This window comes from Antrostomus carolinensis, unplaced genomic scaffold (genome assembly GCF_000700745.2).
Source record: "Antrostomus carolinensis isolate BGI_N321 unplaced genomic scaffold, ASM70074v2 scaffold16812, whole genome shotgun sequence".
NCBI classification, from domain to species: Eukaryota; Metazoa; Chordata; class Aves; order Caprimulgiformes; family Caprimulgidae; genus Antrostomus; species Antrostomus carolinensis.
The window spans coordinates 46,038-58,536 of NW_010301769.1; the positions used below are offsets into that span (position 1 = coordinate 46,038).

At 36.7% G+C, this 12,499-nt stretch overlaps 1 protein-coding gene across 3 annotated transcripts; it reads right to left on the reverse strand.

Moving 5' to 3' along the window:
* Window positions 1-3,745: 3,745 nt before the first annotated feature.
* On the reverse strand, window positions 3,746-11,989 carry SMAD5 (SMAD family member 5). 3 transcript variants are annotated; one of them, XM_010163597.1, is made up of 7 exons: window positions 11,384-11,989; window positions 9,893-10,144; window positions 8,510-8,629; window positions 7,657-7,878; window positions 4,870-5,120; window positions 4,551-4,556; window positions 3,746-3,904 (listed from the first exon to the last, which is right to left on the reverse strand). In XM_010163597.1, exons 1-7 carry the CDS (start codon window positions 11,784-11,786, stop codon window positions 3,761-3,763), a joined length of 1,398 nt encoding a protein of 465 aa, XP_010161899.1. In that variant the 5' UTR covers window positions 11,787-11,989; the 3' UTR covers window positions 3,746-3,760. The 3 variants fall into 3 exon arrangements, with proteins under 3 accessions (XP_010161899.1, XP_010161898.1, XP_010161900.1); XM_010163596.1 differs by lacking the exon at window positions 4,551-4,556 and having other exon boundaries at window positions 3,750-3,904; window positions 4,864-5,120; XM_010163598.1 differs by lacking the exons at window positions 4,551-4,556; window positions 8,510-8,629 and having other exon boundaries at window positions 3,761-3,904; window positions 4,864-5,120.
* Window positions 11,990-12,499: the final 510 nt, after the last annotated feature.

Consider the following 12,499-nt stretch of genomic DNA (forward strand, 5'->3'; position numbering starts at 1 on the left):
AGCAGGTTTATGGAGCAGCACAATAAAGCAACATCATGTTGTAATCTGATGGTTTGGTCTATTGATTTGAATTCAGAATGGGTTACCTTCCTAAAATAGAAACTTCAAAATAAAGAAGTTAGTCACATGTTTGTCTTTTGAAGCAAAACATTTAGAAAATGTTTTGGTTTGTGGGTTGTTTGTTTTCTTTTTTTTCCCCTTAAAAACCATCACTAGCAACACTTTGGGCAACTAAAACAATATCCTGGAAAGAAAAATATTATTTCAAACTAGGGAGAAAGCCTGACACATTTTAATATTCTCTAGACTTATGCTGCCAGAGTATGTGTCCAAGAAGTGACAACTTTCACACTGTAATGCTGTGGGGGGGAAAAAAAAGAAATAAAATCATAGCTTCAAGCAAAAATCAAAATAATTCCAGTATTTTAAACAATTTTATATCAAATCATAACACATGGGCTGTTTCATAATTCTTTTGACTAACAGGTTGTTCTGTTAGATTTGTCTCTCATCGGTCAGTCACACTAGAAAGGTTAATTTTGGTCCTATAGAAACCATAACCCAATGACATCCCTTCAGGTATAACTACTTCACGCCTAATGCAATTAAATTAACGTAATACTTAGGCAAGACACTGGATTGATTGCCAGCAAGACTAGAAGTCCTTTAAGGAGGAATATCCAAGCTACTAACTTATCTTAGTGACTATAAAAGCAAATCCAGAAAGGACTTCAGTATATGCCTGTTCTAGGCTCTTTGCTGGTATTGCCAAAGCTGTCAGATAATGCTGTGGTTGGTGCAAAGTAAAAAAGATGCCCTAAAAAAGAAGAAAATACACTACAAAAGCCAAAAGTTTTCATTGAAGAGTAACATTCAGTCTAAGCTGGGCTATACTGGAAAGGCTCCATCTTCCCCTACCACACTACAGGCTGATTCCATGTCTCCATCCCTCCGATTTAGATCAAGAAGTGACTTATACACAAGTACGCTGCAAGAGAAGCAGCACTGTCTGCTACTGCCCTACTGAAAACATCATTAGATGTTTTCTGTCCAACAGATCTCCATCCAATCCATCCACACAGATATCTGCATTTTGTACCAGCAGCAGAAATGAACTAACAAGGTTAGGAACATCATGAACTAGTAGTATATACAATTTGCTGACTAGAAAGCTCTCAAAGTCCTCCTTGAAAGGAACAGACTGGCAAATTCAGCAGTCACAAGGATATCCTCAGCACTCCCTATGTTACAGTTCAAGCAGAAAAATGCTTCAGTACTTAATGACAGCATCAGAAGTGACTTAAACAGACATTATTGCAGAAATGATGGTTCAGTGCATGGGTAGCCAGCCAATCTAACCGCAATACCAGCGCTAAGCACCAGCTCTGCCTCATGAACACCCACTTCAGCACAACACCCAATTCTTGAGTCATTCAGCTGGCCACATCTAAACATACAAGTGAACAGAGATGACACCAGGTGAAAAACATTTTGGATAAAGTAAAAATCTTGTACCTACAACTGAGATCTTTCCTTAATCCAATGTGCCATGGCATTTATTATAACATTATTAAAACAATCCTGTAGTGTCAAATATACATATTCAGCAACTCAACAAAATTCAGGCCCAGGGAAAAGAAAATAGAAGCCTGATCCTGTGGTAAATTAACTTTGCATCTTATTCAATCAAAAGGATAAGGCAATCAGTGGGCTGCAATTCCAAAGAATGAAAGAGAAGACCCCAAAGGTGAGCTGCAAATAATGTTATTCACCTTCTCCTGAAGATGCACTTGTTTGTTTTTAAACACACTTGAGAAACTGCTTTAAAAAAAAACAAAACAAAACCCAAAACAAACAAAACACCAAGATAGAAATTCCTGTACAAGAGAACATCAGGGTTCTGCAGAAGTGTTACAGTTTATTCCTTTAAGGCATTTCATAAGAAAACATTTTTAATGACACGTAAACAATTTTATTCCTTTAAGATCATTTGTTACTCAGGTACCATATGATGCATCATTTCCACATTTGAGCAGAAACTGTCATTCAATAAAAGACACAAGAACTTGTGTAAGCAATCAACGTTCTCAGGATTGCAGTAATTAACTGCAACACATCTCTTAATAAGTATTTGCATTTTAGAGTTTTCAGCCTCTCCCCCAAACACTGAACCCTTTTCTGAAGAGGTGTTTGGGAAAGAGAAAAAGGAAGGTGAGAAGTTAAAAAATACAACAGGTCTTTTTCTGCATGCAAAGAAATTTTGTATATAATTCACTTCTAATTCTCTTAGAGTATTTCTTTCAGCCTCCTTTTTTTATTATTTAAAGGGGAAAAATACGTATACATGATTTAACTGATTTCTTTTAGTGTTTAGTACAGTGTTTAAATTCTCTACCGAGTAATACAACAGCACAGGCAACAGGATTCCTTATATGTGAGAGAGAAATTTCATCACGATACTAATGCAGTCCTTCAATCCCATAAAGCTGCCAACTACAGTTACGAGTTTTCTGATTGAACATCTGCCATCCGGGACAGGATCAAGACCACCGTTTCATGTAAGCTACAAAGAAGTGATTACTTTTTGGTCATTACCAACAGGTCTGTATTAAATTACATGATCTGGAAGTAAAAAGCTTCTGCATTCAGTTCCTAACTTGCTAAGCCACTCGCAGTCTTCAAAGAGACTCAAACTCGTACTGAAAGTGAATTGAATACAGTGTAATCACTAATACTGCGTCATGTCTACTGAGAGATTAAAAAGGTCTAACACAGATCAATTCCAGACAGGTAAAATAAACAGCTAGAACACCAAAAGGAAAACAAAAAACTTATTCCTTCCAAAAAAAAAAGTAGTAAGCACTGCCATTTACAAATAGTAGTGTTTATGTTAAAATAGAGAAGGGTACCTAAAAAAAGAAATAGCCTTGGCAACCAAATCCAAACGGCATGAGTGTAAATCAAAGCAAAAACAAGAATTACTACTCCAGAAACGTGCAAGATGTTTACCTTGTATCAATTACTATTTAAAATGGTGGTTAAAAGAGATATTACAAAACTGAAGTGGGAAAAGGCTAAGAACTGCTATTCTGCATTAATATACAGTGTGTTTACGACAGCATTTTCCAACAGACAATACAAGTGTTTTTATACCACTCCAATATTTGTAAAAAGTATATTTCATGTGTACACTTAAAAAAAAAAAAAAATCACATTGTTCAATCTGAGGCAAATTAGCCGTAATAAAAATCTAATTTTGCTTATGACAGATGTCAACCTTAAGTTGTTAAACTATGCTAAAAATAAAGCTTGCCAGCTGGAGCTGCACATGTTCAAACAGTTTCATAAGTGTTAAAAAAAAATAAAAATCCCAAACTATGATATGTATTTATTTTTTTTTTGAAGTCAGTCTTCATAATGCTTGTCCCTACAGGACAGAAAGAAAAAAAAATAAAGTTTCCAGTTAAGACATATGCCTGTTTAAGTTCTACTTGAAGGAGGGGAAAAGTGTTCTGAATTTTTTTCAATAGACTTTTTTTTTTTTCCCTTAGGGCTCAGCTGTCACTTAAGCATCACAAGAACAAATTGAAATGTAAAACTGATTAGCTATACACAATGGAATTGGTCACAAAGGGATTTAAAAAAGAAAAAGTTAAACCATAAGATCCATTCTCCATATAGCTCACAGTATCCACACTGGAAGTTTCTCTAGAATTAGAATAAGTTCGCTAAAAATAAGGCTGAAGGTAGAATTTCAGCACTATGAAACAGATGAGATGGGATTAAGAGGAGAACCCATTTGTGTAAGTACTTTATCCAGCCACTGGAGGGGCCCATGAAGATGAATTTCTATCCAGCACGGGGTGCTCGTGACATCTTGTCGGTGATACTCAGCTCCCCAGCCCTATAAAAATGAACAAAGCGTTAGCAATCGAGTTGAGAACATCCCTGTCCTTCAAAATAACTGTACTAACAAGAAGCAGGAAATCATGTTCTAAGATATTTAGCTGAAGGTAACTCACAATCTAGCAACAGTTCTTATTGAAAGGAAAAAACCTGAGGTTGGGAAGGAGTGGCAGGGAGGCTGCACATAGAAGCCTGAATCAAGTCTTGTGTGCTACAGACTTGGAGTGACTACACAAGCTCCTCTGAGGAGCACACTGCTGACTCAAGAATGACTCCTGGCTACAGCCACATCTCTCTTCTCTTTCCCCCTCCTGCTCCCTATCCTCCACACTCTCAAACTGAGCAGTATTTAACATAATTGACAAAACAAGATAACTTTTGGACAAGATGCAAAAAAAACCTGGAAGGCCCAAGTCTAGACTCCATGCTAAACCTGAACTGGACAACATCTTGATTGAGCAATGTTAAGAAAACACTACTGCGAGAGTAACAGCACAGTTTGACTTCAGAAATTCAAATCATGACTTTTTTCCATAATATATATATTTTTAAATAATATTAATCTCTTTGAAGGAGTTCTAATTTTTTCTGCCATCACTTATGCTCCTCTCTACTCACATTCTTTTAGTGTTCTTGTAGCTCACCTTGTTCTATTAAATTTAGAGCATGAGCTCAAATCTCCTTTAATAAAATTATAGCAATGACAATGATTAAATCCCTGTTCTGGATACTGAAGTAACTAAATACATAGCCAATATTCAATACAGCAATCTGGGCTTTTCCTTTCTTGCATCAATTTTCCTCTCCCTCAATTAACCATTTTCAACATACTTATCATGGAAAAGAACTACATCAGGTCAAAATAGTTTTGCTACATTGTTACAGTGCTAATGTAATCACTGTCAAATACCTAAACCCTCTCAGTAAACTTAAATGCTCCCAAAATAATTTATGTACCTTTACAAAACTCATTCGAATGGTGCACATTTTGGTGAGCTCGTAGACTGCTTCAAATCCGTGGTTGACAGACTGAGCTAAAAGCTGAGCAAACTCCTGATTGTTAAAAATTTTCAGGCTGCATCCACTAGGAATCTTGCATACAGTTGTTGGATGAAAGCCATGGTGGTAGTTGCAGTTCCTGCTCTGTACAAAGATGCTGCTATCACTTAAACACTCAGCATAGACTTCTCCACCAACATAGTAGAGATGAACACCTTGAAAAGAAAGATAAAGATGTTTCAGGTTAACTTTTTTTTTTGTTTAAAAAAAAAAAAAAAGTATTTGATACAATCCCCTTGAAATCAGAAGCAGCAAAGCACAATTTCTGTTTGAGAACCTCTCCAGAAAAGCTCTTTTCCCACACTATAACATACCTTCTCATTCCAAAATACAATAGATTTCATTATGCAGCAGCCACTAGATGTCCTTCTCTCATCAATGACAGAATGAAATGAAAAAGCTACTTCCACACATCAACAGTTACTTCAAGCTATTTTCCTAAAGAATTGATGTAGATTTTAAAACTCCAGTTTTATAAAATTGGTAACTTCTGCCTATGGCAATTCCAACAGAAATAAAAGTGTCCTGGGAGAAGGGGCAGCGATAGACATGAATGAGAAAGTATATCCATCATCTACTCTGATTTTCACTGTATTTTATCAAGCAAAAGGAGAGATAAGTCCAACTAGTTGTACAACTTAAAATACCATCAGGATTTACAGACCCTAAAATCAACAAAGTCCCTAAATTTATCACATCTGCCTGGATTCTGCTACGTCCTTACGTGTCCTTAAGTGCTTCCCTCCTTTTCAGTTCTGCACCCTGTATAACACTATTACTGACTAAAAATTAATATACACATAAAAGCTGCTGATCCTTTCAGCATCCAGACACAGATTCTCACTGCTAACTTCAGTTGAGGTACTCACCTTCCTTCTCCCAGATCTTCTCCCTTTCCCCCACCCACCACTGTTATATGGTTGGGATACAGTTCAGTTTAAGTCTTCCTTGCAATACAGACTATCCCGTGGTTTGCCAGATGAGGCTGCAGCAAGTCAACAGATGCAAGTTAATCTTTCAGACAAGAAGCAACTGTTGTGAACATTGCTAGAGCCACTCAGGACTAGGGTAGGATGAAGGTTACACGGAGGAATGATTGGCTTCATCAATTATAAGCAGCTATTAGAAAATCTGGGGTGGGCAAGAATGCATTTTCACAACACAACCCTATTCATTTAAAAAGGTAGAGACCACCACTTGCTAACTAAGTTGGTTAGAGACCTTCAGAGAGATCTCTGAAGAGGGGAGTTGGGCCATATAACAGTTTGAGAAGAAAAAAGATACTTGAAAAATAATCCAATGCACAATTAGAAGTCACTTATGCTTGCAACACAACAGTTCTACAGAAAAAAGCTTAGCAAATAGGATTGGGTAGTTTTAAGGAGGCAAAAAACCACAACCTTCCAAACAAAAGCCATAAATAAACAGTATTTTTATCCCAAAACAATCTTAATTGTTCTCAGAACCGTTACTATAAAGCAAAGTTTTAGTTTAACAATTAGTATTAGAGTTGTAGACATTTCAAAGCTCATCACAGCCAACATTATTCTACAACATGATGTTGGATCCTTTTACATTTCTGACCTTAGGCAGATGCACAAGATTTCTCTGCCAGTACCACCAACAGGGGTAAATCAAAACAAAAGAACCTGACAAACCACCTGCACCCCAGAAATCAGTTGTTGCCCTTTATAACATTAAATTTTCTCAGAGAATAGCACTGCAGAGTCAAGTTTCCAACATTTACTAATATAACTTGTGCTCTCCAGATTACCTGCAAAAATTTGCCATATTTATAGTAGTTTCCAATTAAAAGACTGTTCAGTCTTCTAATATATTCAGTCTTTAAAATATCTTACAAGCAACTATCAAACAAAACTCAAGACCAACCATACCAACTGATCTTAGGTGTTAAAAAGGCTTCTAGATATGAGCCATAGAAATGGGGTTTTCTTCTCAGGGTTGACTTACAAAAAAGGAGATATTCAGAAAAGGAGAACTACATTTTAAGATAATCCAAGCACATTCCATCAAAGAGGAAAACTGTGCATCTGTATGTGCTATCAGCCAAACAGTAAAGGGGAAAACTAGAAGATCTTGCAAAACCTGCTGTCTCCAGGAATCCCTCCCACACACATACACACCCCATGGATTCAGGCAGACAAATGAGCCCTTGCAGTTTTGCATTAGCACTTCAAAGTCCTGCCGCCAACTCATGCAAGATATTTGAACATACTGTAGACAGCAGGGTAATCTCTTGCATGAACAATTAAAAAAAAAAAAAAACACCTTTTAGATACTGTAAAACGGTATGAAGAATTTAGATTTAAGCAGATATAACACAGAATATCTCAAGTCCTGCAATAAATTTCTTGGTGCTGAAACACAGAATTCTACATAGAAACTACCAGGAAGCATAACAAGCAAGCTCCTATGACAACATGGTTCAGTAAGGAAGAGATAATATTTAATCTTTTAAATTAGTGCCAAAGAAAAATGTATGCAATTCCTAGACTAATTAGTATCAAACTATGCCCAAGTAAGTTGCCTTCAGATACTTGATAGATAATATATCACAGATTACTTCTACTCTTCTTATCTGAGGAAAATAATTGTTGCAGTATACAAAAGTTGAAAGAAAAACCAAGGACTTGGCTTCTTAAATGATGAGGAACACAACTGAGCTTTTACCTTTTCCAATATGTCGTCTAGTGTTCTCAATTGTCGAGTTGCGATTAACGTTCGAGAGCAAACCTAAGCAGAACCTGTTTTTATTATTGGAGGGATCTGTAAACCCATCTACTAAGACACTTGTAGAAGATGCATGAAAAGCCTCCCCAACACGATTATTTAATTCGTAATACACAATCGAACACCAGTGTTTGGGTTCTTCATAGGCAACAGGCTGAACATCTGAAAAGAAGCAAAATAAATGTTAAAATATTAAATCTAAAGCTTTAAAGCAGGGCTTCCAAAATATCAAGAGATAACTAAAAACTCAGTCAGCAGTTATGATGGGCAAGAACAGCCCTGAGTAAGATCTTAAATTATTTTTAATTTCATGCATTTTAGCTAGTCCACTGATTATACGATTATTTTCCTAATTTAAGCCTGATATTAAACAAAAAAATAAGCAACACAAAAAACCCTGGATGACTATGTGATATCAGGTGAAACATCATTCTTCTGTCCACTTTTTAAAAAAATTGTTTTAATTGATATTCTGGGATTCAATTTTGAGCACCTTTGTGCACATATAATTCCACCAGTAGGTAAAGGTAGCAGAAAAGACTAATTCTGAGAACTGAAAAAAGTTCAAGTTGTTGTAAACCACACCAGGCACCTGAGGCTTTAAAAGCAAGAGATGCAAATAAGTGAGGCAAGTTTTATGTCTCAATTCCTCCTCACAGCCCCAGTTTGCCTTGGAGGATTGCTTCCACTTATCAACAAGGTTTATTGCACCATTTGAAGTCATTAATTCCATTTAGTCATGAGTTGTAAGAAGCCAAACAATGTTAATTTTACACCATATTATACAACTTACCTCTGGTAGATATATTTGGCATGATTTGAGGGATCATTGTATTGCTTGTGTCCATAGACTGAGAATTATCCTGCCCCATTTGATCATCAGGGGGCATATATGCAGGAGGTGGAGTATCAGCTGCAAAGATGGAAAAATAAGAATAAACTAGAATAAACCTGGTATATTCTAAATATTTAGAATTTTTATATATGTATATATTATTAATTATTATTATATATTTTTAAATATTTAGAATATTTATTTATTCATTCTACAGTTGTAACACACAAAAATACTATTGAACAAGAGATGTTAAAGCATTTGGACCCATTTTCAAAGTAACCTGAAGACAACCCAGCCAGTTTTCTTTACAGCAACCTCCTTCATTAACTGGATTCTCACCTATGGGACTAATAACAAGATTGGACTCTTGAGGAAAAACTAAAACATGCTCTTTTCTTTTTGCCATTTTTCTCAAACAGCTGCACTCCTGCAGCTGGGCAAGATAACTATAGTTCCCACTTTTTTTTCCACACAAGCATTTGCTTTCTTGCCTATCCTCCATGTTCAAAGAAGACAGAAGTAGGAGAAGAAATAACTTTACTTGCTGTAGCATAACAAAGGCCTAAACTAACTTTTTTTTCTCTACTTCTGTGGGCTGAGTTCATTATAAAAGTGTGGATCTCTGCATCCTTTCATTCAGCACAGTAGTCAGTGTACCAACACACTATTATGTGTATTTCAGAAATTGCCTCCAGATACCATCAATGCACCCCCATCCCAGTGATCACAGTCCTTATTCCAAGAGGAAAAGGGTAAGATACCCTCTTTTTGAGGCAGAAAGAACAAAGATGAGGCCAGTGAGGTACTGGAAAAATGAATTAGTTAATCTATTAACTTTTTAGGTTTACAAACCATACCAATAACCAGACAGACCAATAAGACTTCTTTCCTTTGCCCCTGTCAATTGTTGGGTTTTCTCTATATTCACCTAAATCAGTTAAGTTCCTAACAAAAATTTGCTCTATTTTTTTACAGTTAAATACCACATATAAGTGTCTATTCAGAGAAAGACATCAATAAACTTCTTGCTCAGCCTCTCATATCTGCTTCCTTTTCATTCCTAGATATTCTTCTAGCATGTATCAGTTAATCTATGTCGAAGCTGTGCAAAATAACTCACCACTATAGTATCCATGAAAAAAAAAAACATTTGGGGAAAAAAAAAAAAAAGTATAACAATTAACTCTGATGAGCAACAAAATTAGGAAGAAAACCCCCTGAACTGCAAAGAGAAAAACAATTTATTGCAAGTAACACAAATTCCTGAGGTAGTAAGTCACAGTAAGTATGTGACATTTCAATTACTTTTTATTAAGTTGACATTTAGGCTGTACTTACCTGGTAGCTGAAATGGGCTAGATGGTCCAGAGCTAGCTGGGGAGCTTGGGTAAGTGCTGCTGGCTGGAGAAGGTGGATAGGGACTGTTTGGTGAAATGGAAAATGGAGTGCTGTTGGGTTGCTGGAAAGAATCTGGAAATGTCGCGTTGTGTGGCATATGTGGTTCGTTGTGGCTTAGGTTCCTGAACTGGACTAGTAGACTGTGCTGTGGATTGAATTCACTATGTCTAGGCACTAACACTGGAGGTAGAACTGAAAAAAAAAAAAGCAAACAAAAACACAGGGAAACTTAAGATTAAAAACTGAGATAGAAAGAGATACAAATAATGTGCTCATCATGAAAATTTCAATGTTAGTTGGAGTGGAAAGAGGAGCAGGGAATTCATCTGTCATGCCTTTACCCCATCCTCTCTCCTTCATTTTTTTTACATTACACTTCATGGACGACTCAAACTTTACTCTCACAAAAATCAGAGCAGAAATGCACTTATATTTCATGCAACTGGAAGCAGATCTTTTTTAAAAACAAACAAACAAACAAATAAAAAAGCAGTCCACATGTGCCACGTACCAAAGTACTGATTTAGAAATACAAAACTCACTGGATGTGTACATGATCAAATCAGTAAAAATGGAAATACAGTCTATATTACAGTCTATATTGACTGTATAGTTACAGAAATCCCTTTTCACTGAAGACAAAGAAAATCTACACTACAATATACAACTATTGCTAAGCTGGAGTTTGAACTTTTAAACTCAAGAGTGCTGGAGTCTGGAATTCAAGAGCTACAGTAGAGCACTTGAGCACTACAGCTGGTTGCAGTAGTTACAACCATTTTGTGGAACAACGGAAGCAACTTTTCACTCTACTTTCCAGATCGACATAATTCATCTCTCCCACTCGTAACCACAATCCTCCTCACCTTCTCCCATGGCAACATGTCTCAACAGCAGACTTACTACAAATTTGGTATGTACCTTGCTCTAACTGATCATCACTCTTGGTTTCTGCTCAGCTCTGCTGCCTGCTAATGGGTAATCAAGTGGGGAACACTGCACTCTAGAATTTATTATTTTTTAAAATCTCTTCAATTCATGTCACTCACTGAAGAAATATTAAGCCCCTGAAAGTAGGTTACCAATCTCCTTGCAAGGACTGAGGCTTTTAAACAAGTTTCTCAAAGAAACTTATATCTTTTGATTATTACTTTCCTATTTTCTTATGAGGACTTTGCCACTAAATTTAAGGGTAGCAGGCTGAAGAGATCTGCAGGAAAAGTGTGATTTTATCACAAAGAAAAATAGCTAGTACAGAACCCACAACACACCTCCCCAAAACCCCACCAGAAAAGTACACTTTGAACACTCCTCTTCCAAACATCAAATGCAATTTGCTATATATAGCACTGGAGGATGAGGAGGAAGGAGTGAACAAAGGCTGATCATGAAGATTTTGTTCAGTTTTTAGCCAGCCATGTTCAAACATACCTGGGCTCTCCACCCTCTTGTAGTGGTATGGATTGATGCAGACTTCCTTCTGTTTAGATCCAAAAGGAAATTCACAAATATCCAATGGCTTCAGCTCGTGATGGCTTTGTAGATCAGGCCAACGCCAAACACGACAGTAAATGACATGGGGAAGGCCTTTCCTGTGAGAAACCTGAAGTCGTCCATCTAAAGAGCGGGGGATAGTAACACACTTGCTGGGTTGTCCTGGACTGCTCAAAGCTTTCTCCAGTTCTTCCATAGCACCTTTTTTCTTTTTCAGCTTTTTAACCAAAGCATCAACAGCTTTTTCTGCCCATTTTTCTTCTTCATCTCCTTGTTTCCAGCCCAACAGACGCTTTACAGCTGGGCTAGTAAAGGAGAACAAACTGGCCATTGACGTCATTTGACACAAGTCTTCAAAAGGTTTGTTGGGTTTGGTCAGTTGGGGGTTTTTTATTTGCTTTTCCAAATAAATGTCAGCGTATACCAAAACAGTTATTGCCACTGATGAGCTGTATTATTTCTTGGAGGCTGACAAATGAACATATAGATGTCAGGGATGAAGTCTTGGCATCAAAAGCAATGATCGATCCCTCCAATTTAGTTCTATTAAAAAGATAAGTGAACAAGTAATTAGTAAAACAAGTAAAGAACGTGGCAAAACAAAAAGGTAGATATTAAAAGAATGTCTGTTTCAAACTCAGCCATGATTTTGCTGGGGTTGAACGCCATTTTGTTTCAAAACAAAATCCCAGAAGTACTAGGTCTTCAGCCCAAAGCTAAATAAAGTAAAACATCAGAGCAAACAGTTCTTGCACTACTGAGTAGTGGGGAAAAAGGACAATCAAGGGACCAAAGGGTTTTTTTAACATTCCTTAAATTCATGAGTTTCCTTCATAAGACAGACTTGGGGAATACACTTTAAAACTGGTATTATATCCCTATTAATGGTGCTTCACCAGAAGACTTCAACTTGCTATGAAGAAAGAGGGAAGAGGTACAGCAGAACCAGTAGTTGCACAGCCAGCACTGCACAGAAGTATTCATTCAGCTTCTTAAATGGATCTTTATTTCCCACAAGGAGAAAATATTAAAGTTATTGAGCTACTTGTTATT